This window comes from Odocoileus virginianus, chromosome 5, assembly GCF_023699985.2.
Source record: "Odocoileus virginianus isolate 20LAN1187 ecotype Illinois chromosome 5, Ovbor_1.2, whole genome shotgun sequence".
NCBI classification, from domain to species: domain Eukaryota; kingdom Metazoa; phylum Chordata; class Mammalia; order Artiodactyla; family Cervidae; genus Odocoileus; species Odocoileus virginianus.
In genome coordinates, this window is record NC_069678.1 from 92052541 (window position 1) to 92076218 (window position 23678).

The 23678-nt window shown below is 51.4% G+C and overlaps 1 protein-coding gene across 5 annotated transcripts in view; it reads left to right on the forward strand.

Annotated features, from left to right (window-relative positions):
- Positions 1 to 23678, forward strand: part of CSMD2 (CUB and Sushi multiple domains 2) — a 697019-nt gene that overhangs the window by 398000 nt on the left and 275341 nt on the right. For 4 of the 5 annotated variants that reach the window (XM_070468425.1, XM_070468426.1, XM_070468423.1 and 1 more), the window contains 2 exons: positions 8603 to 8706; positions 12001 to 12113. The exons of the other annotated variant lie outside the window; for it this stretch is intronic. In XM_070468425.1, coding sequence (XP_070324526.1) covers positions 8603 to 8706; positions 12001 to 12113 — 217 coding nt within the window. The remainder of the gene's footprint in view (positions 1 to 8602; positions 8707 to 12000; positions 12114 to 23678) is intronic. 5 annotated transcript variants of the gene reach the window in all.

Consider the following 23678-nt stretch of genomic DNA (forward strand, 5'->3'; position numbering starts at 1 on the left):
TGCCCACAATAATATTTCCCAAATTTGATCAATCATCAGAAATACCTGGAGAGAATTTAAAGACATAAATTCCAAAATCCTTTCCTCAAAGATCTGATTAGTGGAGGTGAGATGAGAACCTGGAACTTGTACTTTTAAAGAGCATCCTTGTGGTTCTGACCAGCTCAGCTTATATGATAAAAAATAACCCCTTTCGATCCCAGCAAAGCACACAGGGCCCTCCTGCCCGCCTCTCCCCAGGCAATTCTGGCTTCAGCCACACTGAGCTCCTGGTTCATAGACACAGCTGGCCCTTTAAGACCTCTGTCCACCACATCCTATCCCAGTGTATCCTCCCTTCTCCTCCAAGCAAATTCCTGTCCCCCTTTGAGACACAATTCAGATTTCCGCTCTGCAGAGAAGCTTTCCTAACGCCACCAGGTCTTAGTCCTGCCTCTGTTCCTCCAGCACTTCATCAGCCTCTTCTGTTTTGTGCATATGATGTTGCACTGGGTTTAGAATCTCTTTCCCCTATAGCTCAGGAGAGCCCCAAAAGCAGGGGCGGCATTTGTTTCTCTCTCCCACAGTTAGCACAGCACCCGGTACAGAGGAGGAGTTCCGCAGGTGTTTGGATACATTACTAAGTGCTGGAGGAGACCTGTCCCTGGGTCGGTGGCTCCTCAGGTTCGGCCCCACCCACACTGGGCCCCAGAGCCTCCTCCTGTTAGGACCCTTCAGCTTAGCCTCCTAAAGCTAAAGGACGTGGCTGATGAAGTTTTCATGGTCGGAACTGAAACCCAGACCTGAGTCAGTGCCCCCCACCTGCATGCATCTGCCTTCCTTTCACAACTTCTCGGTATGAAATCAGGCCATGTGAGGCAGTTTGCGTACGATCCTCGCTGCGTTTGATCAGGACATTAATCCCCCTGTGCTAGAAAAGAAGTAAAAGGCAGGCAGGAGAGAACAAGCAAGGTGGGAGGGAGAGGGAAAGGAAAGTGCGTTTCATGAACTTCAGAGTGGAAGAGAAGAGTGTTTCGATGATTCACTCCTTGGGGATTAGCCGTGTCACTCTTCCCTCTGTAGAACTGAGAAAGAACTCCCCGGGCAGCCATCACTCTCTCGTGCAAATGTCAGGAACCCCTGTGCTGGCCCATTTGTTCACTCACTTATTCATTCAGCAAACATTTACTCTTATGTATTCTGTGCTGGGCCCCATGCAAGACTCTGGCTGGTGATCAGAGAGGTTTTCCCTAAGCGCCCCTGCAACTCATTCCTCGTGAGTGGGCGGCTCTAGAGGGACCCGTTCAGGGCCTCCTCCAAGTCCTCACCCAGATCCCTTTCTTTTTCACAGTTGTCCTCTCTTCCCAGCGTATCTTGGCATCCCCCTTCCCCTGGAGCTGGCTGTGGGTTCCCACGCGCCTTCCTCTTTGAAGACAAAGCCTGCCCCCTCCTCTAGATGGGATTTTGTGCCCCGCACATCTGCCACATCCCCATGTTGCCCTGACTTCAGCACTCATCTCCCTGTGCTGTGTTCCCCATGTACCCATGTGTCTCCTCTTCTAGACTGTAAGATCTCGGGGTGGTATTCATGTTTGTCTTAGCCCTGTTGCTTCTTCAAAGCCCAGCACTTGGCAAGGGCATATTAACAGTTGAATAAATCCATCAACCAACGAGTGAATGAACGCATGAAAGGGCTTACTGCTCTCAGAGCCACCAAAATTCAATTTGAGGTACTGCCCAAAGTTCCAGAACCTCTGAAACTTCTCAGTCTTTGCCATTGGGCTTTCTTACCCAAACGCCTCAAAAGCATTTCTCAAAGATGCTGAAGACCTCTTCTGCTTGAATTCTTGAGGGTTCAGGCCAGCCCTTCCACCGGCCTCCCCCCTTCCCCCGCCAAGAACCAGTTCTCCAGCCCTGCCCTGGGCCTTCAGCAAGACCCCTGCAGGAGTCACCATGCAGTCCATGCCCAGAGAAAGGGAATTCCCTTCCTTTCTTGGAGCTAATAGTCAGGCTGCCCCAGGGCATTAGGAACCCAAGGCAGAGGGTTGGGGAAGCCAAGGTCACCCCTCAGGAACCAGTGCTCTGAGGAGGAATAGGGAAGCAGGCCTGGAGCAGAGGATTGAGACGGGCTCTGACTAGGTGGGAAGGGCCGAGAGCAGGTCATGAAAATCTAGGGTTTCCATGCCAAGAAACTGAACTTTATCCTGAGGGTCAAGAGCTGATGAGTTTTTCTATGGTAATGAAAGCCTTTCTTCAGAACCCACAGTCTTTAGGTTATGATTGGCTGTGAGTGGCAGAAGCTCTGCAAAAGCTTATACAGAACACAGACTATTTTCCCCACATAGCAGGGGTCCAGAAGTGAAGACTCCAGGGCTGGTTTAGCAGTTTTCTCAGTATCTTGAGCACCTCCTATTTTCCCCTCTGCCTTTCTTGGCTCCTATCCTCATGATCACAAGAAGGCTGCTCCACCTCTGTCCTCACATCTGTATTCCAGGAAAGCAAGGAGAAAAGTGGGAAAATGAGCTGAGGACTCATCAGCTCATGTCCCATTGCCCAGAATCCTGTCACTTCCCTATCCTTAGCTCTGCGCTTAACCAGGTCCATTGCCACATTTCAACAGCCAGTATTCTATTAAGAATGGTAAGCAGTGGGAGGGGCAGTGAGTGAACCATTATCTGTGTCTGTAACAGAACCCCAACCATGAACTAGATCCAAAGGAACTGCCTTTGTTGGAGCAAGATCCAGGCCATTCTGGCCTTTTCCCACCTTTGTTTGTGCCCCTTTAGTATCTTTATGGAACCCTGGGGTTCCTGAGAATGCAGCTGGAAAACCACTGCTCTAAGTCAGAGGTCAACAAACTTTCTGCAAGGAGTTAGATTATAAATATTTTAGACTTTGAGGACTATGTGAGGTTTTTGTTGCACATCCTTCTTTGTAGTGCTTTACTTATTTTTTAACTCTTTAAACATAAGAACACTTCTTAGCTTGAGGTGCCAAACAAAACAAGCCTCAGGCCTGATTTGGCCCAAGAGCCATGGTTACCCAACCCTCACTCTGAAGGGGTCATGGGGCACATAGTCTGGGGTTCAGAGGGAAGGATGGGCAGCAGACTGGAGCCTCGCTGGGAGGCGATTATAGAAGTGCAGTCACTGGACCAAACCATCTCAGTCTACATCTCTTGGCGCTTCTCTGCAGCCACACTGAAACCTTGGGCACAGGCTGACAAGACTGGGATTCCTGTGCTTAGCTGGTCCTGGATGATGCTCAGGAAGCAAGGGATGTCCTCCGGGCCCAGGGTGGGCACCCGTCCGTGGTCCCACCCCCATCCGCCACAGTTCTTGGGAAAGGCAGCAAGGTCCTAAGGTGTGCAGTCTCCAGGACCCGACTCCCTCCACCGCCCTGCAGTGAGCACAGGCTCAGGCTCCCCGGAGCCCTCCTGCCGCTGCTGGACCCTGGACCAGCCTCCGGCCAGGTCTCTCTGCCCCCAGCCCCTCCCTCCTGAGTTACAGCCTCCCCCCATCTTCACCTGAAAGTCCAGGCTACCTGCTCTGGCCTGCCAGGCAAAAGCCAACTGCAGACTCAGCCAGGCTGCACTGTCCTCCCCTCACCTCCTCAGCTGCCCTCCCTGGCCCTCGTTCCCCACGCATCTCCGGGATGGAGCCCACACCCTTCTCTGCCTGCAGGGCCCAGCACGCCCACCTCCTCTGTGCGGACGCCTTTCATCTCTCCCTCCTCTGCCATCCTCCAGCACTTTCCATCTGTACCATGCCCTTGGCATTTAGATTCTGCTCCAAATTGTCAGACAAGTGAGATAACTTACAGGATGCAGCCTAGCTCGGTGCTTGGCACATGACAGGTGCTCAGTAATTACATCCTAGCAAAGGATTCCTTTATTCATTTATCTAATGGGTGCAAATTGGGTGTCGGAGCTGTGCACACACGTGCCTCTTTAATCACGCCTGTTTCATGTGCTGCCACTCTCCTGCCTTAGAAGTACACTTTGCCGGCTTCACTCATCTGCATGTTAGTTAATGAATCATTACAGGATCGTGTCTCTAAACAAAGGCCAGAGAGAAGAGGGAAACAAATGAAAGCACCAGCACATTGTGCACCAGGGGCCCATCCCAAAGCTTCAACATTGAGTGTTTTGCGCTGACTGCTCGGGGTAATGGGCTTCCATGTTGGGGTCAGATGCTCTAAAATGCAGCTTACATCAATGGTGCTCTACTCCGTGATGTGAAACATTTTATGGCTCTGGATTCTGGCCTGCAAAACAATGTTTTCCCATCACGGACATAGTAATCACATACTCCCTTTTTTGGCACTGGCTTGGTGACCTGGGGCTTCCTGGAAGGGGTGGTGGTGGCAAGAATGTACAGGCAGGACCCTGACTCCTCCCTGCGGAGGCCAGGCCCCTGGGTCTGCAGAAGGCACAGCTGGCCTTAGAGTATTTTATGAGCAAGTGTTGGCTGAGCTGCTGGGATCCAGAGAAAGAGCTTAGGGAAGGTTGAGAGGATAAGTCATGGCCCCCATCTTATGGACCTGAGACCTCCCTGGGATGCTGTGAGACAATAGAGAAGGGTGGTAAGGGCCTGGCCTCTGTCTAATGAGTCCCAGTTCTACCACTTAGCTGTGTGATCTTAGGTGAGTTGCCTAACATAGCAAAATGGAGGTCTTCACAGTGGCCATGGCTGTCATGAGTCTCACATGAGCTGATGTTTGTAAAATACTGAGAACAGCCCAGCACATTATAGGCGTCAGCTCTTATCGTAATGAAATCTCTCAAGAGAAGATGATCAAAAACTGTGATTAAGTATCTCAAAGAATCTCCTAGACCAGGGGTCGGCAAACTACCACCTTTGAGCCAAATCCAGTGTATTGCTTATTTTCGTAAACTAAATTTTATTGGAACACGCCACACTCATTGGCATACGTATCAGTGTATGTGGATCATGGCGGTACATGCTGCCTGAACATATGCAGCCATGGCTGTGTTCATACTACAACAGCAAAGAGGGTTTGTTGCAACAGACAGCATATAAAATGCTCAGGTGCAAACACTTATTACCTGGTCCTTGACAGGAACAGTCTGCCGACCTTTGTTCTAGATGGTGCCTCTTGTGAGAGATCCAAGAGCCTGGAGATCCATCCATGCTGGAGGCTCAGGAAGGGTTTGGAAAGCATTCTCCCATTCAGCGTGGTCTGAGTGCCTGGCATGTGCCTGGCATACTGACAGGTTCTGGCAGGTCAAAGGCCATGAGACCTGGCCCCTGCCCTCCAGGAAGTTCATGACGTAGTGTCAGACCAGGTAAAGAGCTCAGTCACAGTACAGCAGGGAGAAGAGAGGAAGGGCAACCAGGGAGCCCTTGGACAAGAGCTCAAGGATGTGGAGACATTGCTGGGGGAGCCGGGGGCGAGAGAGGGGACTGTGCAAACCAGGGTCATGAATGGGCTGGTGTGAGAGAATGCTACTCAGGCAGTATGATGGGATGCAGCAGGGAGCAGGAGCCAAGGGTCCTTCCCTATGTACCAGGCTAGGAAATGGCAACATCATTCTAGGGACAGTAAGAGATAGGAAGCCGGTTCCAGCCTGAGCAGATGATCCAGTGATGACTGGGCATCAGGGAACGTGGGAAATGAACTTGCCTACTTGGTGGGAAAGCTAGAGGGACTAAGGCTTCCCCCACCTGACTCAGTGGTAAAGAATCCACCTGCTACCCAGAGGGATAGGATGGAGAGGGAGGCGGGAGGGGTAATCGGGATGGGGAACACATGTAAATCCATGGCTGATTCATGTCAATGTATGGCAAAAACCACTACAATATTGTAAAGTAATTAGCCTCCAACGAATAAAAATAAATGGAAAAAAAAAAAGTTGAACCAATTAAAAAAAAAAAAAAAGAATCCACCTGCCAATGCAGGAGATGCAGGTTTGCGCCCTGGGTTGGGAAGATCCCATAGAGAAGGAAATGTCAACTCACTCCAGTATTCTTGCCTGGAGAATCCCATGGATAGTGGAGTCTGGTGGGCTGCAGTCCATGGGGTCACAGAAGAGTCATACACAACTTAGTAACTAAACAACAATAACAAAGGCTTCCCCACTCACTGTAGATTGCTCACTGGAATACATGTCTATATAGCCAACAAGGATTTTTATCAGGAGGGTCTAGTATTTTTGTTGAAACTATCTGAGAGTCCCAAGCAGGAGTCCTCTCCTCATGATACTTACCACCAGTGATTGGGGTGCTCACTACCTCTGAACACAGTCCTTTTCATTGTGGTACAGTTCTGACAGCCAGAGTTGGTTTTCAGTGCCTCTTATCTCCACCTTCTGCCCTTGGATGGGGCCAGGCAGAGTTGCTGCTGCTGCTCCTGCCTCTGCCCTCCAGTCTCTCTTCTCTAGGTCAGTACCTCTAGTCCCTCCATCCCCTGTTTTCTAACAGCCCCGAGCCACTGCCTGCTGCAGGCCCGCATCCTCCTTTACCCACACCACTGTACAGCCCAGACATTTTCCACCAGCCCTCCATGCTGTTTCTCCTAAGACAGAAATCCCACCCCACGCCTTTACTTACATCTCTTCCTGATCCCCGCTTGTCTTGAGGACAGAGCCCGAGTCTGTAATAAGACAGGCAGCGCTTCCTCATCCGGCTCCTCCTGCTGGTCTCGGGTCCCGACCCTCTGCTTCCCTCTCAGCCACACAACTCCAGATCCACCCGGAGTTTCTGGACAAGTCCTGCACCCCGCACCTCCGTGCCTGCGCATCTCTCTGCTTGGATCACTTTCCCTTCCTTCTCCCTGTATTGCACTGCTCCAGCCCACCTCCCAAACTCAGCCTGGGCTTCACGTCCTCCAGGAAGCCCCCTGTGGCCTCCTCCCTGCCCTGTCTGCAGCTCCTCTCCGTGGTTCCCAGGCCTGGTGCCGAGAGCCCTGCACAGGCAATGCCGGCTCACACACGAGCACAGCAGAGGGTTCCTTCCTGGGACCCCGAGAGCACCCTGGGGTGAGGCTCTGCCGCGCTGTTTGGTTTGGACAGCAGAAGCCTGCACAGCCATAGGAAAAGCTACCCACGGGGATTCTTTACTCCTCGAGTTAGCAGAAGAGAAAACAAAGAAGCACTTTCAGCCTCCCTATGGGGAGACTGGAGATCTTCATCACACTGAAACCAGACTGAAACAGACAGAAAGAGGACCAGCTGAGATGCTTAGGGGAGGCAACTCTGAGCGTCCTGTCTTCGTGAATGGCACCACCACCCAGCACCCCGATTGCCCTAGCCGGGAATCTGCAGGTCATCCCAAACCACCCCTCCCTCAGTGCCCACATCCATCAGTCACAAAGCCCCAAGCACTCCAGGACCTGACTCTCTCTTCCGTCTGCATCACCCTCCTGCACCGCACACCGCACTGCCCCTGCAGCCTGGAGCCTTCCTCACCACCCGGGGCCCACTGCTGCCGTGTCAGTTTCCACACAAGCCTCCAGACGAGTGTTCTCCTCCAGCACCTGAGTGTCCCCGTCACCCACTGCGGACAGCGCTCCTGACGCCGCTCCCGCAGAAGGAACGCAGCTCTCTGGGGCAGGGGGTGCTATGAGAACCTGGCTGCAGGCAGCCTTCTCAAGTTCTAGACATTCCTATGTCACCTCCTTGCCCTGAAGGCCCAATTACATTGCCCCCCCAGAGCGAGGCAGCTGGCAGCTATGTTTGGTTTCCAGATCTGCATTGATAGACACTGAGCGCTTGTTCTGGAATGTTCCATCTCTGCCACGCTCAGGCCTTCTGCACCTGACCCCTGCCTCTCCCAGCATCCCCCTTTGTCCTGACAGTCTTCCAGAGCTGTCAGAACTCTCAGGACCCACCCCACCCTCATCACAAACAGTCTCCCAACCTCGCCTCACCGCAGGCTGGGTGAGCCACAAGTAATATCAGTCACCTACACACTTGTTGTGTAGGGTGTGTAGGTGTGTAAGATGTGTAGGGTTGTGATTATTAGTTTTTTTTCTCTCTGCCCCCTCACCAACGGCAGGGATCATGTCATGCTGACCACTGAAACCCTGCCTCCTAGGCTGGCACATGGTGGGTCTTTAGTATATATTTGCAGCAGGCAGGACTAAACCAAGTAAGAGAGAAGAATCTTGTCGAAATGCCTTTCCTGGAACATTCATTTATTCCACAATAGACAAAGTACATGGATAAAAGCAGGCACAGGAGAGATTGAAAGAAACTTCTGCAGGTCCCCAGGGACCACATAGCTGAGATTCCACATGTGGCCTGAAAATTTGCCACCAGTTCCACAGGGATTTCTGTGCGTGAAAGCGTGAAGGCAGAGTCTAATCATCTCACAGTTGGCCAGATGTGCCTGGGGTTGCCATGACAGCCCCCAGAATTGTCCAGATGTTCTGTGATCCACTTTGGAAAACACCAGGGAACCCCAGAGACTGTGTGGCCTGGAAGAGAAAAAGCTCACATTCTGAAAGGTGGCCCGGAAGTGCTCGGTGTGGATGGAGGGTTGCGTGGGGTGCTGTCACGGTGCTCTGAGCATCGGGACATGGAACTTCTTGCTGTCTTCGAGGCCAAGAAAGGCTCTCCCAGCGGCCCCTGCCTGCTGCCTAATCCCTGCTCCCTCCGCAGGTGATCAAGCTGGCCTTCGAGGAGTTTGACCTGGAGAGGGGTTACGACACCCTGACCGTCGGGGACGGCGGGCAGGACGGGGACCAGAAAACGGTGCTCTACATGTGAGTGATGCGGAGCATGTGGTGGGCAAGGCAGGAGCACGTGTGCCTTGGCTGAGGGCAGTGGGATGGGCCTGCTGAGTCTTCCTGCCACACTCGCTGCCACCTTGTTATGGCCAGGACAGGTGGCCTGCAGCACTGCTGCTTTTAGCAGCAATCCTTCCATCTCTCTCCGCTCCTACCAAGGAAAACAGAACGCTTCTCATGAGGAAAGATCAGGGGTGTGTAGGAGGAGCAGCCTCTTGGGGAGCCAGGGTAATAGAGATTTGGCATGTATGCCTGGAGCATTGCACTTGGCTGTGTGCATCTATGTAGACCTTGCTTCTGCCACCAGGAGTTTTTCCTCAAGGCCATGTACATCTGTGGTGACCTGACTTCAGACAGAGGCAGTGGAAGTGTTTTGCTAATTTCCCTGCATGCTCAGAACTGTCTGGGAGATGGATGGTTTCTGGGAATTGGGACTGCATGGATGTAGTGACCACATATTCTGAGCCCAGAAAGGTTAGAATGACGTGGTCTAGTCAAGGGAAAGGATAATGTTGGGCTGTCCTGGGTTTCATTACACCAGGTCTCAGCTGTTGGGGGCCATTTGGCTCCTCTGTCCACCATGATTAGCCTGACTTGAAAGCAGGAGTATGCTCCTATTCAGTGTGTGTGACCCAGAGTCCAACAGACAGACCTGACCTCGTCCACCTCCCCTGCCAAGAAGGAGGGGAGATTTCACATACATTCGGTGACTACTGTGTGCCCAGACACATCAATTATCTCATTTAATTCCCCCAGGAGCCCTGTGAGGAAGGTGCTATTATCCCACTAACAGGTGGAGAAACTGAGGCCCAGGGGGTACAAAGGTGGTTGGTGGCGGAAATTGAGTTCATGTCTTTTGATTCTGGTCAAGGATAGCATCCCATGCTATTACCATACATCCTCCAGCCAACACCCCCTGGTCATAATGCTGAGCAAGAAATGGACATTCTGTAATAGCTAGCTTGTCCAGAAGCTGTTCTGTCCTGGGTGCGTCTCATACCTTCCCCACATCTACCGGGAAAGATCCTATTAGCGCAGTTGAATGAGGTCCCCTGGCATGTTAGGTGACATGGCTGGGATTTGGGATCTCTTGAGAGAAGGGAATGGGATGTCAGCCTGAAGGGCAACCTCCCCACTGCCTACTCTCCACTGTAGTAGTCAGGCTTCTCTGAAGAAACAACCAGCAGGATTTAGGCTTCTCCAAAGAAACAACCAATAGGATTTACTTATGAAGAAAAGGATTTATTATGTGATAATGGGAACTGACAAGCCCCAAGACCTGCAGGCTGAGTCAGCAAGCTGGAGACCCAGGAGAGCTGATGATGGCGTTCTAGAGCAAAGGCCAGCAGGCTCAAGACCCAGGAAAAGCTGAGGTTCAGTTCAAGGGCAGGGTGGGAACAGACACTGTCCTAGCTGAAAGTCAGGCAGGCAGGAAGCATTCTCTTCCACTTGGGAGAAAGTTCACCTTTTTGTTCTATTCAGGTCTTCAACTGATTGGATGAGGCCCACCTTCACTGGGGAGGGCAGTCTGCTTTACTCAGTTCTACTTTAAATGCTAATCTCTTCCAGGCACACCCATAATTATGTTTGATCAGATATCTGGGTACTCTGTGGCCCCATCAGGTTGTCACATGGTTTACCCATCACACTCAATGCCTCCCCTCTTCCCAGTGCATCCCCATCACTCACCTGCCCTGGTGTGCTGACCTGTGTGGTCCACCAGCTCAATGTACCCAAGAGGCCAGGATCCCACTCTGTCTCCTTCATGCCCCAGTGTGCTTTGTCATAGAGAAAACCTTAGAACAGCAGAGCTGAAAAGACTAGCAGATCATACAATTCAACCCCTCATTTATATGGGGTGAAAAAGCTCAGAGAGGCTCAGCCACTTGCCCAAGGTCCCACAGCAAATGAATGATGGATCCACAGTGTGTACCCAGGTCTCTGGACCAGTTTAGCTTGAATGAGAGCCCAACAAGTTCTGTAGCAGCCCAGGGACTCTCCCACCACCCTCAGATTTCTTTAGGCCAATGTCAAGTTCAAAACTTCAGAATGGCAGGAGCCATCACATTGTTGTGAAATGATTGTCCTCCAATTAAAGTAAATAAATTAAAAAAAAAAAAACTTCAGGGAAACAATGCAAAATGATTCCTCTGTTGTCATCATTGGGTCACACAAAAGAAAAGCAGAAGCCTGTCTTCTCCCTTACTCACCACCATCCTGGGGTCATTCCTTACTCATTGCAGAATGTCAGGGTCCCCATCATTGCAGAATGTCAGGGTCAGGTCTCCAGGCCAGGGATGTCACATGGGCCAAGCCAGTGTATCCCAGGCAGTCTATCCCTGCTCCATCCCAACGGCATTCATGTTGTACCGATCATTTCTCTACAACCAGCTCAGCCCCCGTCAAGCTTTGAGACCCCAGGGTGGAGCAGAGATTAGAGTTCATTAATCCAACCACCCCTCCCCAGCCCCTCACACCCCATCTGTGCTGAAGATTTGTCTGGTCTCAGCAGAAGAAGGAAGTCAGGTTTCTTCTGGGTACCCCAGCCTACGCAGTGGACTCTGACCCTGCCACTCTCCAGTAGGCTGACCTTGGGAAAGCCACTGCCCATTTTGTACCTCCGTCTTCTCATCTGTACAATGGGGGTAACACAACTCCTACCTCGCTGGGCTGAGGGGACACTAAATGAGATAATGGAAGGGAAATGGTCTGGCTTGGGTAGGTGCCTGGTGAATGCGAGTTGAATTAGACTCCTCTCCATGTCTAAGCTTGCTTTTTTGGAAGCAGTGTTGCCCATGGTGGGGGCTGTGCTTAAAGCCTCACTTTCTCATGCTGGAGTGGGAAGACATGCCTCATTAAAAGGAGTGGCTGGGTTCCGACTGGGAAAATGGGTTTCTGTCTGTGTCTTCCCTGCAGTCCCGTTCACACGAAAGATGGGAGGTTGTGGGAGTGTAGATACCCACCTTGATTGGACCTGGCTCCAGCCATCCCTCCCTATGCAAGTGAGGACGCAGATCTCTCCGCTGAGCCCAGGGGTCTGGGGAGGGCAGTTGCGGTGCCGAAGCAGCTTGGCCTGTGCAGAGGGGAGCAGTCCTGCATCTCCCAGCACATGAGCAGGTGCTGCCGGGCTCAGTGCCAGCAGCACTGGGACCCAGGATTCACCCGAGTGACCCTGGGTCCTCGATGTGCCTTTAGATGCCATCAGTGACACAGTCTTTCTGTTGGGGTTCCACGGTGGGTTCACACCTCTAAATGTCTCTCTCCCGACAGCCTGACAGGTACATCGGTCCCAGATCTCATCGTCAGCACCAACCATCAAATGTGGCTCCTCTTCCAGACAGATGGCAGTGGCAGCTCCTTGGGCTTCAAGGCTTCTTATGAAGGTAACTGACTGCCTTGGGGCAGCCAATGAGTCGGACACTTGGGGTCTGCTTTAAGTCAGTAAACCCTGGGTTCGAATCCTGGCTCTGCTCTGTACTAGGTTCCTCTCCTTAGACCTGTTATTAGACTTCTCTGAGCCCCAGCCTTCTCCTTGGTCCAGTGGGTCTCCTTGGCTGTTTTGAGGATTATCTGGGGCCAGTCACTTAAAGTGCTGGCTCCCAGCACCAGGCTCACACATCACTTCCACCGCTGATTCACACCTGGCCTGTGTAAACTGTCCTCATAAACTTTCTGAGCCTTGCTTACTTTCTGAAATCTTTGGACTGGAGACAGTAGCTTCCCAAGCTACCCTATTTGGCTGTCATGGTGATGAGTAACTGTATGCACAGGGCTAGGGCCAGACACACACCACTGGTGCCCTGAGGAGGGTGCAGATGAGGGTGACCTTCATCTCGTGGTGGGAACAGGCACTAAGGGAACAGCAATCTGGGCTCCAAGAGATATTGTCACCATCATTCATCTTTGTATACAGCCAAACCTCCTGATGGCAGATGACTGCCAACGCAGATCCCCACAAAAAGATCCCCATCACAACAGCCGCAAGTCTTTTGGAAGGCCTTGTTAGGTATCCGACCCTAGACTAGCACTCGGGGAATAGATGCAGCAGATCTAGACCTTCACCGTAAAGAACCTGCATGGTCAGAGGAAAAAACAGATGAGCTATCTTTTTTTTTTTTTTTTTTGCAGTATAGTTGCCTTACAATATTGTGTTCGTTTCTGCTGTGGTGAAGTGAATCAGCCATAAGCATACATATATACCCTCCCTCTTGGACCTCCCTCCCACCCCATCCCCATCCTACCCCCTAGGTCATCACAGAGCTCCAAGCTGAGCTTCCTGTACAAATAAGCTATTATTAAAGCAAGAAAATCATCTCCAGCAGAGCCAGCGGGAGCATAGAGAAAGGCTGGGCATCCTTTCTGGGGTATCAGGAAAGGCTTTATCAAGACAGTGAGTTGTCGGTCTAAAATGACGAGGTGGCTGCCAGACAGGAGGCAGCTGTGGGGGAGAGGGGCATCCTCCCGCACCTCATTCAGAAATGGTGTTGTTCTCCATGGGACCCTGCGCGTGCTGCGTGTGTGCCTGCATGCTAAGTTGCTTCAGTCGTGTTCAATTCTTCGCCACCCCATGGACCAGAGCCTGCCAGGCTCCTCTGTCCTTGGGATTCTCCAGGCAAGAATACTGGAGTGGGTTGCCACGCCCTTCTCCAGGACATCTTCCCAACGCATGGATCAAACCCACATCCCCTGCATTGCAGGCAGATTCTTTAGCCGCTGAGCCACCTGAGGTGCCCACACAGATCCCTGTAGGGGGAGCAGCTCCAAAGGTCTCTCACTGCACTCGGGCTGCCTCACACCTCCCGTGGACCAGGACCTGGCCTCTGTGACCCAAATGGGTACACACGGACTGTACTCATCTCCCAAGGGCTGCCCTAACAAACCACCACCAACTGGGTGGTTTCAACAGCAGAAGTTTATTCGGTCACAGTTCTAGAGGCCAGAAGTGTGAATTCAAGGTGTCAGGAGGGCCATGCTCCCCACGAGATTCTGGGTAGACCTCTTCCTTGCTTCTTCCTGGCTTCCGGTGGTGGCCGGCGATCCTTAGCTTGTAGCTGCATCATTCTAATCTCTGCCGCTCATGTTGCACGTCCCTGTGTGTCTCTCTGCTCTTCCCATGGGACATCAGACATACATCAGACTCACCGTCTTAACTTGATTACTTCTGCAAAGACCCTATCTCCAAGGAAGGTCACATACACAGGGGCCAGGGGGTGAGGATTCTACACATCTTTTCTGGAGAATAAGATTCAACCCATAACAGGAGGCTAGTCCTCATTTCCTGCAGGAACACTGTCACACCTTGATGCCCACTGGGGTCAGGATGATAGAGGAACTGTCCTCAGAATAGGAAGCACACCTCTGAGTGAGACAGACCAGACAGAGAACTGGATGACATGTGCTGAGTTCAAATCCTGATTCTGTCCCTTTCCAGCCTCTCCAGGGCTCTGTTTCTTCATCTGTGAAATGGAGATAATAACAGGCCATTGGGGACAGTGCTGCAAATTATAAGGTGATGAGCGAGTTAACTAGTGAGTGAGTCCAACAAAGATCCATCTAGTCAAGGCTATGGTTTTTCCAGGGGTCCTGTATGGATGTGAGAGTTGGACTATAAAGAAAGCTGAGTGCAGAAGAATTGATGCTTGTGAACTGTGGTGTTGGAGAAGTCCAAGTCCCTTGGACTGCAAGGAGACCCAACCAGTCCGTCCTAAAGGAGATCAGTCCTGGGTGTTCATTGGAAGGCCTGATGCTGAAGCTGAATCTCCAATACTCTGGCCACCTCATGCAAAGAGCTGACTCACTGGAAAAGACCCTAATGCTGGGAAAGACTGAGGGCAGGAGGAGAAGGGGACGACAGAGGACGAGATGGTTGGATGGCATCACCGACTCGATGGACTTGGGTTTGGGTGGACTCCGGGAGTTGGTGATGGACAGGGAGATCTGGCATGCTGCAGTTCATGCAGTTGCAAAGAGTCAGACACGACTGAGCGACTGAACTGAACTGAAGTGAGTAAGTACAGAGGTAGTTAAATGAATGTGCTCCTCTGGCACATAAAGTTATATATATGCAGGAAAGAGCCCCAAGCAAGAGATCAAGAGCCCTTGATTCAGGCCCAAGCTCTGCCACTCACTTCTTTGGACATGGGAGTGGATTTAGACTCAAAGTTTCTAGGTTTCCCCATTTCAGCAGTTGCATAGATGTTTAGCAGTTACCAAAAGAGGGGAGGAATGATTCTGTGCCATCTATCTTCCCAAATCTTTCTACCGTATTCCCAAATCTTTTCATATCTTATTCATGGCTTGAATAAGACCAAAGTCACGTGAGTTTGAGATGGATGGTGGTCGCTACAGTCAGCAAACAGCAGGCAGAAAGAGCTCAACAGGGTGGAGCAGTTGGCTAAAGTACCAGGATAAGATGAAATGGGGAGAAATTTCAAGTCCTGTTTGAATGTTCAAAAATTGGCTACTAGAATTTATCCCAGGGGGTGAGTGACGCTTTATTCTATTCTGATCAGGCATCAGAGAATTGGGCAGAGGTGTGGAGACCCCAGCTTGAGATGGATAAGGAGAGGACTTCAAGTCAAACACAGTGAGAAAGGTTAACAGCCCCCTGAATGCTTTTTCAGAGAAAAGTGGACTCAGGGGAGACTTGAGAGCTGTGTCCAAATATTTGAAGGGTTGTTATGTGGGAAAGGGGAATTGGGCTCGTTTGGTGTGACTTCATTTTAAAAGAAGGGGACCATCATTTGTGGAGCGCCTATGATGTACCAGAAGCTGAGCATCCATTGTCTCATTGAATGTTCACTGCACAAACAGTGTCACGTAAAGACTTGAGATCCGTTGGGGACCACTCACTTATGGGGATGGGGATGCCCAGCAGGGAGGCCTCTGACCCTGCCTCCATCTCCTCCTCTCCTCCTGTAAGCCCTCGTTTAAGAGGGGATTTGTGGCTAAGCACTAGCTTGAAAAGTACCACTCCATCTCATTCCATAATCGCAGCTCTGTGATGATGGCTGCTCTTTTATAGAAGAGGAATCAGAGACTCAAAGGGTAAGTGACCTGCCCAGGGTCATACAGAAGTGTGGGACCTGGCAGAGTCGAGATTCGACCCCGGTCTCTCCGGCTTCAAAGCCCATGATTTTCCTCTTATACCAGGAGCCCTCCAAAGTTGCAGAATTGCAATTCCTTATAAAATCTTTATGGAAGCCAAAGCTCTGCCCTAATCAAGTGGGCCACATATCGTGAGCCTGGGTTCCTTGTTACTAGAGATTGGATGAGGTCCTTTGTCCATTTCGCTCAGTATTGATTGATATATGACCTGTATGAAGCTGGGGGCTGAGGTTACAATAGGGGCACATAGACTTGACCTAAAAACATAATGCTATGTGACTGCTGGTCACGAACTAAGTGTGGGCCGGAGGACTTCTCAGAACCGTGACAAAGTAGGAAGAGAGAAGAAAGTCTGGGCATCTAGAGACCTCGCTAACTCACAGGGGCTACCTGGGTTCTGGGTACAGAGGCAGCAGGTTCCGTGAAGATAGAACAGACTCTGGACTTGGGCCCGAGCTGCTGAATCCCAGCACAGCCCCAGATGTGTGACCTTAGGCAAGTCATACAGTCTCTCTGAGCCTCAGGTTCCCCACTGGTGAAATGGAGGCAATAATGTTGACCATATCACACTGTTGTGCAGTGTTATGAAATGAGATTACAAAAGGCTCCTGGCACATGGCCGGGAGCACAGAGGTGCTGTGCCCTGGGGGCCAAGAAAGGCCCTGATGACCACTGTCCTCCACTCTGGGGTACATCCTCCTCTGCAGGGACACAGGTCTCTCTGTCTGTCCCCCATGTGTCCCGGGCTTCCTTGGATAGCCCTGGTCCTAGGTCCCTGCCATCCCCCTCACTCCCTAGGCTGGCTGGGAAAGGAAGTCGTTCACGGTGGCCATGGTGAAGCTTATGGAGGCAGAAGTGGCAGAAGGCAGACCCTTGTCTCCAAGGGTCTCAATCAAGGTTTCAGAAAGAGTTGGCACCTTGTCCAGCAGGAAGAAAAACCCAGGAAGGATTACATGTTGGGATGGGCCTGCCTTTCCCTTCTTGTCCTTCCACCTTTGACCTTGTGTTTGAGGGTCTCACACCTTCATGATGAATCAATGCCTTCTTTGTGCAAGAGGTGGGTGGCTGAGTTCCCTGGGGCCCCGATGTGACTGGTCCCTTCCCATCTGTTCTGGGCTTCTCTCCCTGCCACTTCCTGGGTCCTCTCCTCTTCCCTGGCTGCTCCCTCTCAGCTCCTGCATGGTTCTCTCAGGGCAGGCACTTCTCAGGCCCTCAGCTTTCATCCTCTTTCTAGAACCTTCCACCATTGATCACATCTACTCCCATGGCTTCAACCTAGCCTGAACCCTGGGGACTTTCAATCTGCTCCCCAGTAGGCATCAGTCTACCTGTGACACATCTTACACAGCTTTCCCCTTGGATAGCTCGAGCCCATCACATCTGGCTTAGGTCTGTTCCGGCTGCCATAACAAAATCCCAAAGACTGGGTAGCCTAAATAACATAACTTTATTTTCTCACGATTCTGAAGGCTAGAAGTTCAAGGTCAGGGTACCAGCTGATGCAGTTTCTGGTCCAGGCTGGCTTGAGATGTCTGCCAGATGTCTTTCTGGCTTGCAGGTGGCTCCTTCTCACTGTGTCCTCAGAAGGCCTTTCCTGGATATGTGCACATGGAGGGGGAAGAAGAATGCAAGTTCTCTGCTGTCTCTTCTCATAAGGACACTAATCCTGTCAGATCAGGGCCCCACCCTATGACCTTGTTTAACCTTTAAGTACCTCCTTAGAGGCCCCATCTCCAAATACAGCCTCACTGAGGGATTAGAACTTCAACATATGAATTTGGGGATACACAAGTTTTCAGTCCATTAACACCATCCAAAGCCAAGCTCTCCATCTCCACGCCCACCCCTACGCCCCTGTCACCCCTGTCTCCATACCCAGTGCCACTACCCGCGCCATCATGTGGCCTCCCTTCCACTTCCTCCTTCTACCATCTCTGACTCGGTCCCCAGATTCTGTCAGCTCTCCATCTGTCACTGATGTGACTGAGGCCTTCATCACCTCTCCCTCCACCCCAGCCTTCTGCCTCATGCAGCCCAGTGATCTTCCTAGAATCCAAATCTGGCATGGTTCCTGCTACATTAAAAAAAAACCTTTTAAAAAAATATTTATTTGCTTATTTGACTCCATCAGGTCTTAGTTGCTGCACACGGGATCTTCGTTGCATTATGCAGAGTTTTTCGTTGCACTTTGAGGATTCTGTAGTTGTGGCACACAGACTTAGGTGCTCCTTGGCATGTAGGATCTTAGTTTCCTGACCAAGGGTCAAACCCACATCCCCTGCGTTGCAAGACAGATTCTTAAACAGTGGACTGCCAGGGAAGTCCCAGATGACAACTTCTCATTGCTTTCAGGATAAAGCACAATCATTCACATGGCATCCGAGGCCCTCTTTGATGATCATTCCAAGCCAAATGCTGGCTCCTATCAAAGCCCATTCTAGGCAGATGACAGTTTATTAATGTATCTGGTCCCACAGGGCCTAGCCCAGGGCCTGGCACAGTCAGGCACCCTTCCTCTATACCCTGTCAATCCCCTTTGGCCTGCTTTACCACCTCCCAGCACTCAGGTGCCAAGAGCCCACATTCCCCACTCTCCCCACAGGCTCTGGGGTCAGACAAACCCAATTTACAATCGAGTTCTGCCGCTGGCCCTGTGTGTGACCTTCAGCCAATCCCTCAGCTTCCCTGAGCCTGAACTTTCTCAGGACTGATAAGCATTCATCTCACAGGAGTCTTGAGAGAATTCCATACAGTGATGCCCCCAGCATAGGGCCTGTGTGGGGTGTGTGTGTGTGCTCAGTAGCCCATCATGTCCGATTCTTTGTGATCCCTTCGGACTGTAACCTGCCAGGCTCCTCTGCTCGTGGAATTTTCCAGGTGAGAGCACTGGAGTGGGTTGCCATTTCCTACTCCAGGGGATCTTCCTGACTCAGGGATCGAACCCTCATCTCCTGCGCCTCCTGCGTTGGCAGGCAGATTCTTTACCACTGCACCACCAGCAAAGGGCCTAGCATTTAGGAAACACTCAGCTTAAAAGCCTGCTCCCCTCCCCTGCCTCCATAGTCCTGCAGCTCTCCCTCCAACCTACACTCATGGCCCAGAGCTTCAGCATTACCTCCACCCCCATCTTAGCCTCCTTTTGTCCCAACTCTTAGGAAATTCCATACAGGACAGGACACCTTGGCTCAGGAATGGGAGGTTGGCAGGGATACAAATATTCCCGCAGGTGGCATGGGGCATTTGAGGCCGGAAACCTCTCCCAGGCATACCTGACCCCATCAGCATCAATACCCCTTGTGCCCCAGTTGAGGTAGAGGGAAGCTTCCTTCAGGTAGGCAGGTGGTACCGCAGTATCACCATCCCCTCCCATTAAAAGTTCAAGCCCCTGGGTGGAAAAAGTTGAGGTATTTGTTTCCCAAAAATTCTTCTTGTTCTGTTTGTCACAATCCCAGGTCGGAATTGGGGAGGGACCTCCAATTCCGTCAATATCCATATCCTCGAATCGCAGAAACTTAGGCCCCCTCCATGAGGGCAGCCAGCTGTAGGAAGCACATTCACAGTTGCAATTGCTCTGCTTCCCAGCAGAACAAGAAATATTTAAGGAACAGGCAATTAGCACTTACCAGAAACATTATAAAATTACATACAACTTGCTAACAAGTTTTAGCATCAATCTGGGAGTCTCCTTGCTTCCTGACTTGGAGCCTGGAATCTGGCGGCCTCATGGGGAATCTAGGAGACTGGCCCAGATGTGGAAGGAGCTAGGACCTTGACCCTGGAGATAAAGGAGGATCAGGGCGGTAGCAATCATGTAGGAAGGATGCCAAATAGTCCAGGGGACTCACGTTGGAAATAAGGTCACCTGTGCATTCAGCGTCGTCTAGGCCCCTATTATGTTACAGACACTGTTCAGACTGCAAGGAGATACAAGGGTAACAAGACAATTTATGCCTTCACCCAAGTCACGGTCTGTCTTCACTAGAGTCAGAGGAAATGGGGCATAGCAAGGAGGGGCCACTAACATTACTCGAGGGCATCAGGGAAGGCTCCCTGGAGGAGCTGGTGTCTGAAACTAAAACTTGCTTGTAGGATGGAAAGGAGTTGATCTGACATCCCCAAGGGAGAACAGGCTAACTTAGCAGACACATGCCTAGGGTTGAAACTAAAACCTCCACAGAATAAAGTCTGAGAGCAAGCAGGGAGAAGGTGGTCAAGTCTAGCCCTCTGCAGGTGATGGCTTCATCCCCTCCTCCAGAACTGAACGCTGGCGGGGGCATCGGGGGGCCCCTGCAAGAGATGGCACTGGAGCTGAGCTCGAAAGGAGGCCGAGGGCGACAGCCCAGCCCCTTGACTCTGCTCCTTTCTGGACCCCGCCTTTCCTCCTTCCAGAGTGCCAAGCACATGGCCATTTTCAGCCCCAGGTCTGTAACTTTCAGGACCTCTCCCTCTTCTTGCTTTATCCCCATAAGTTCAAAGGCCCAGACTTTCCAGTTTCGAGAAGGAATGACATCAGGCATGGTCCCAAGATGCTCACTGAGTTTCCATGACACCCTTAAATCTTCCTCAGTCCCCAGGACCCAGAGGTTTGCTAGGGGTGGTAAACAGCAGAGGATGTTGCCCAGTTAAAACTTGGCAGGAAGTAATCTGCCAGCAGGGGCTTCCCTGGTGGCTCCCCTGTAAAGAATCTGCCTGCCAGTGCAGGAGACATGGGTTCTATCCCTGGGTCAGGAAGATCCCCTGGAGGAGGAAATGGCCACCCGCTCCAGTATTCTTCCCTGGGAAATCCCATAAACAGAGGAGCCTGGTGGGCTACAGTCCATGGGATCACAAAGAGTCAGAAATGACTTAGCAACTAAACTAAACAATCTGCCAATTGAAATATATTCTTTGAATATATGGGTTTTTGCAGATGGCAAGCTCCAGTTTGGGGCTGATACAAATAGTATGGGGCAACCTGGATATTCTTTATGTTTATCTTCACCTGTATTTACCATATTCACCCCTGTTTCCCAACCTCCTTCAGCCAGTGAACACACCTATAACAGTGTGATGGAGGGAGGAGACGGGAGGGACGAATGTCACCCACCACATCCACCCATACCTCCATCCCATTCGTGAAAAGTGTGTGCAGAGAACAGTGCACAGATTTCCAGAGACACACATACAGGTGCCCGCTGCCTCTTGCCTGCTTGAGACCTTCCCATCATCAGTAGAAAAGTGGAGTAGGATGTGGTTCCAAGGAAATCCATGAGATCCAGGCGTGCCCAGGGGTCGTCCAAAGCACCAGAGGTGTCCTGGTCACCTCTCAGGAGCCTATGCTGGTTGAACAATGGGTCTGGAGCCCTCAGGATGCCTAAGGCACTGTGCTTGCTTCTGTAGATTCAAAGAGCAGAAGGGGTGGGGTTTCTGGTTTTTAGGAGCTGATCTGGACTCTTCATGGTCTCCTCAGACCATCTCTCCAGGCTCATCTCTTTTCATCCTCACTTCCTGCCACCTTGAATTTCTGTTCTTCAAAATAAGGAAATAAATAAATTGTCCAAGGGGGTTGGGAGTGACAGAGAGAGAGAGAGCAAGAGAGCAAGCTAAGTCTGCCTGGATGATTCAAGGGCACATCCCCAAGTGGGAAGCACTTGAGCTGACACTGAAAGAAGATTCTTTGTCTGACGGACAAGCAGGGGCTGTTCATGAAGGAGGAGCGGACAGCAGGTACCAACTTAGAGCCTGGTGACAGCCAGCTGGAGTCTGCCAGCAACAGCCAGTAATGACCTTGAGGAGACACCTCCTGGTTACTGGTCACGTGCCATGTGCTGGACGTTTTGACAGTTGTCTTATATACATACACTCATTTAATCCTCAAAACAATGCGGCAAAGTGACTCTTATTATTACCATTTCCGTATTACAGATGACAAACCTAAGGCTCGGGGAGGATAGGACAGGTACCCAAGGTCTGCTCCTTGGTGTCAGGGCCAGGATACAGACCCAGGACTCTCTGACTTCGGAGCCCTCACTTGTCATCCTGGCGTTATTTTACCTCCCTGCAGGTGGTTCCTTTTTATAGTATTTACATCTCAAGGTCGAAGATGGACAAAGATGAAGCCAGGGTGGCAGGCGGTAGGCAAAGGTCCTGCCATGCCAAGGAGTAGGGTTTTCATCTGTGGATTATGGGAAGCCATGGAAGAATCAGTGAGGAGGGCACACTAATGTTTGCTTGTTTGTAGCGATCTCACACTGATTTGCAGAGTACGGAGTCCAGGGGAGGGGCCGGGGAACAGTTTTTGCTTGATGACACGCCCCAGGTGAGAAATTAAGAAAAGTGGGCTGAGGCAACAAGGGATGGGGTGGAGAGCAGATGGTGCAAAGAGGAACCACCAGGAGGTGGTCAGCAAGGGTTGATTCCCTTGTCTGCCTTTCCGCTTCTCCCAGCCCCAGCCTGAGATCGGAGCTACCTGCAGGGCTGGTGTGATAAGGTGCATCCCAGTGTACACTGTAACTGTCTCTAGCCCCACCTGACTGTGAGTGGGCAGGGGCAGGGGGCCGCGGGTCGGGCAGTTCTGCATCGTTAGTGCTGAGCATGGCGTCTGGCACAGTTCCCGTGCAGCACACATCAGCTGTGCTCCCACACGGAGCAGCGTGCTCTCTGTGCTCCAGGCGCTGTGCTAAGTGATCAACAATGCATAACCCATGCCCGCCTCTGCAGGGCTTACGTTCCAGGGGGTGGCGGGGGGGGGAGAAATGAGGAGGCCACCTGGCGGCCGGGGGGCACCGAGGGACTGTGACGTGAATCCGCTTGTTCTGACGCCCCACAGACAGGAGGCTCCAGGAAGGTGAGGAGTTTTGCTCATTTCTTTCACTGCTACACGTGCAGTGTCTGGAAAAGTAACTACTGAAATGAAGAAAGAGATACTTACAAATCAGTGCACAAAGGAAAAGACCATAGTGCCAAGACAGCAACAGAAAAGGGAAACATCTCGGAAGCCTGGTTAGGGCAAGAGCTCGGAGGAGGCGATGTCTTAGGCTGAAGTCTGTCACGTGAGCAGTGGGCCCTGGGACATCAGAGAGGAGAGGACGCTGTAACCCAGGCCAAGGGGACAGGGAATCAATGGAGGAGCGAATGACGTCCCACCCCATTGGAAAGGCAGTGAATCCTAGCTCACACTCACCACCCCCCTCCCTCCACGTGGCGCTCCCTTCTTGGAGCTCATCAAGTAGTGAATTTATAGAGACACAAGACGCAGCTCCTTTTCTACAGATGTTGTCATGAAAGAGGATTCCCATTTGGTATTAGAAATGGGAAAACCTGGGGAGAAGATGGTACGGTTGATCACAGACGATAGGGATGAAACAGCAGAGAAGGGGAAAGCAAATACGCAGGTGGAGATTGAATTCTGAGGGTCTTTGAAGCTCGCATCTGGTGTTCACCAGCTCACTTCTGGTCGGCAGAAGGAGGGAGGGAGACAGATACACATTTATAAAATGGAATTCTATTAAGCCAGATAACAGGAAGCTGCATGCATGATCTTCTCCAAGTCAGAATTTGACTTAGGGATCCAGTTCTGGGCTCTGACCTCAGATTTGGTTGGCATCAGCTAGGAGAGTCAGGTTCTCGTGCCTTTTCTGGCAGGAGGGCAACAGAGACTTGGTTTCTGGCTGTTTTCAGCAGGAGTCGACCCTAGGTTTGGAGGGAAGGTCTAGATCAAGACATCGGGTGTCTGAGGGCCAGAAGCCAGCCCGCAGCCCCCCAGTCTTCCGAAAGGCACTCTTGAACCACCCTCTCTGTTCTTCCTCTCTCCCCACCCAATCCTGATTCTGTAGTCTGCACCTCCCTCTCTTCAATGTCTT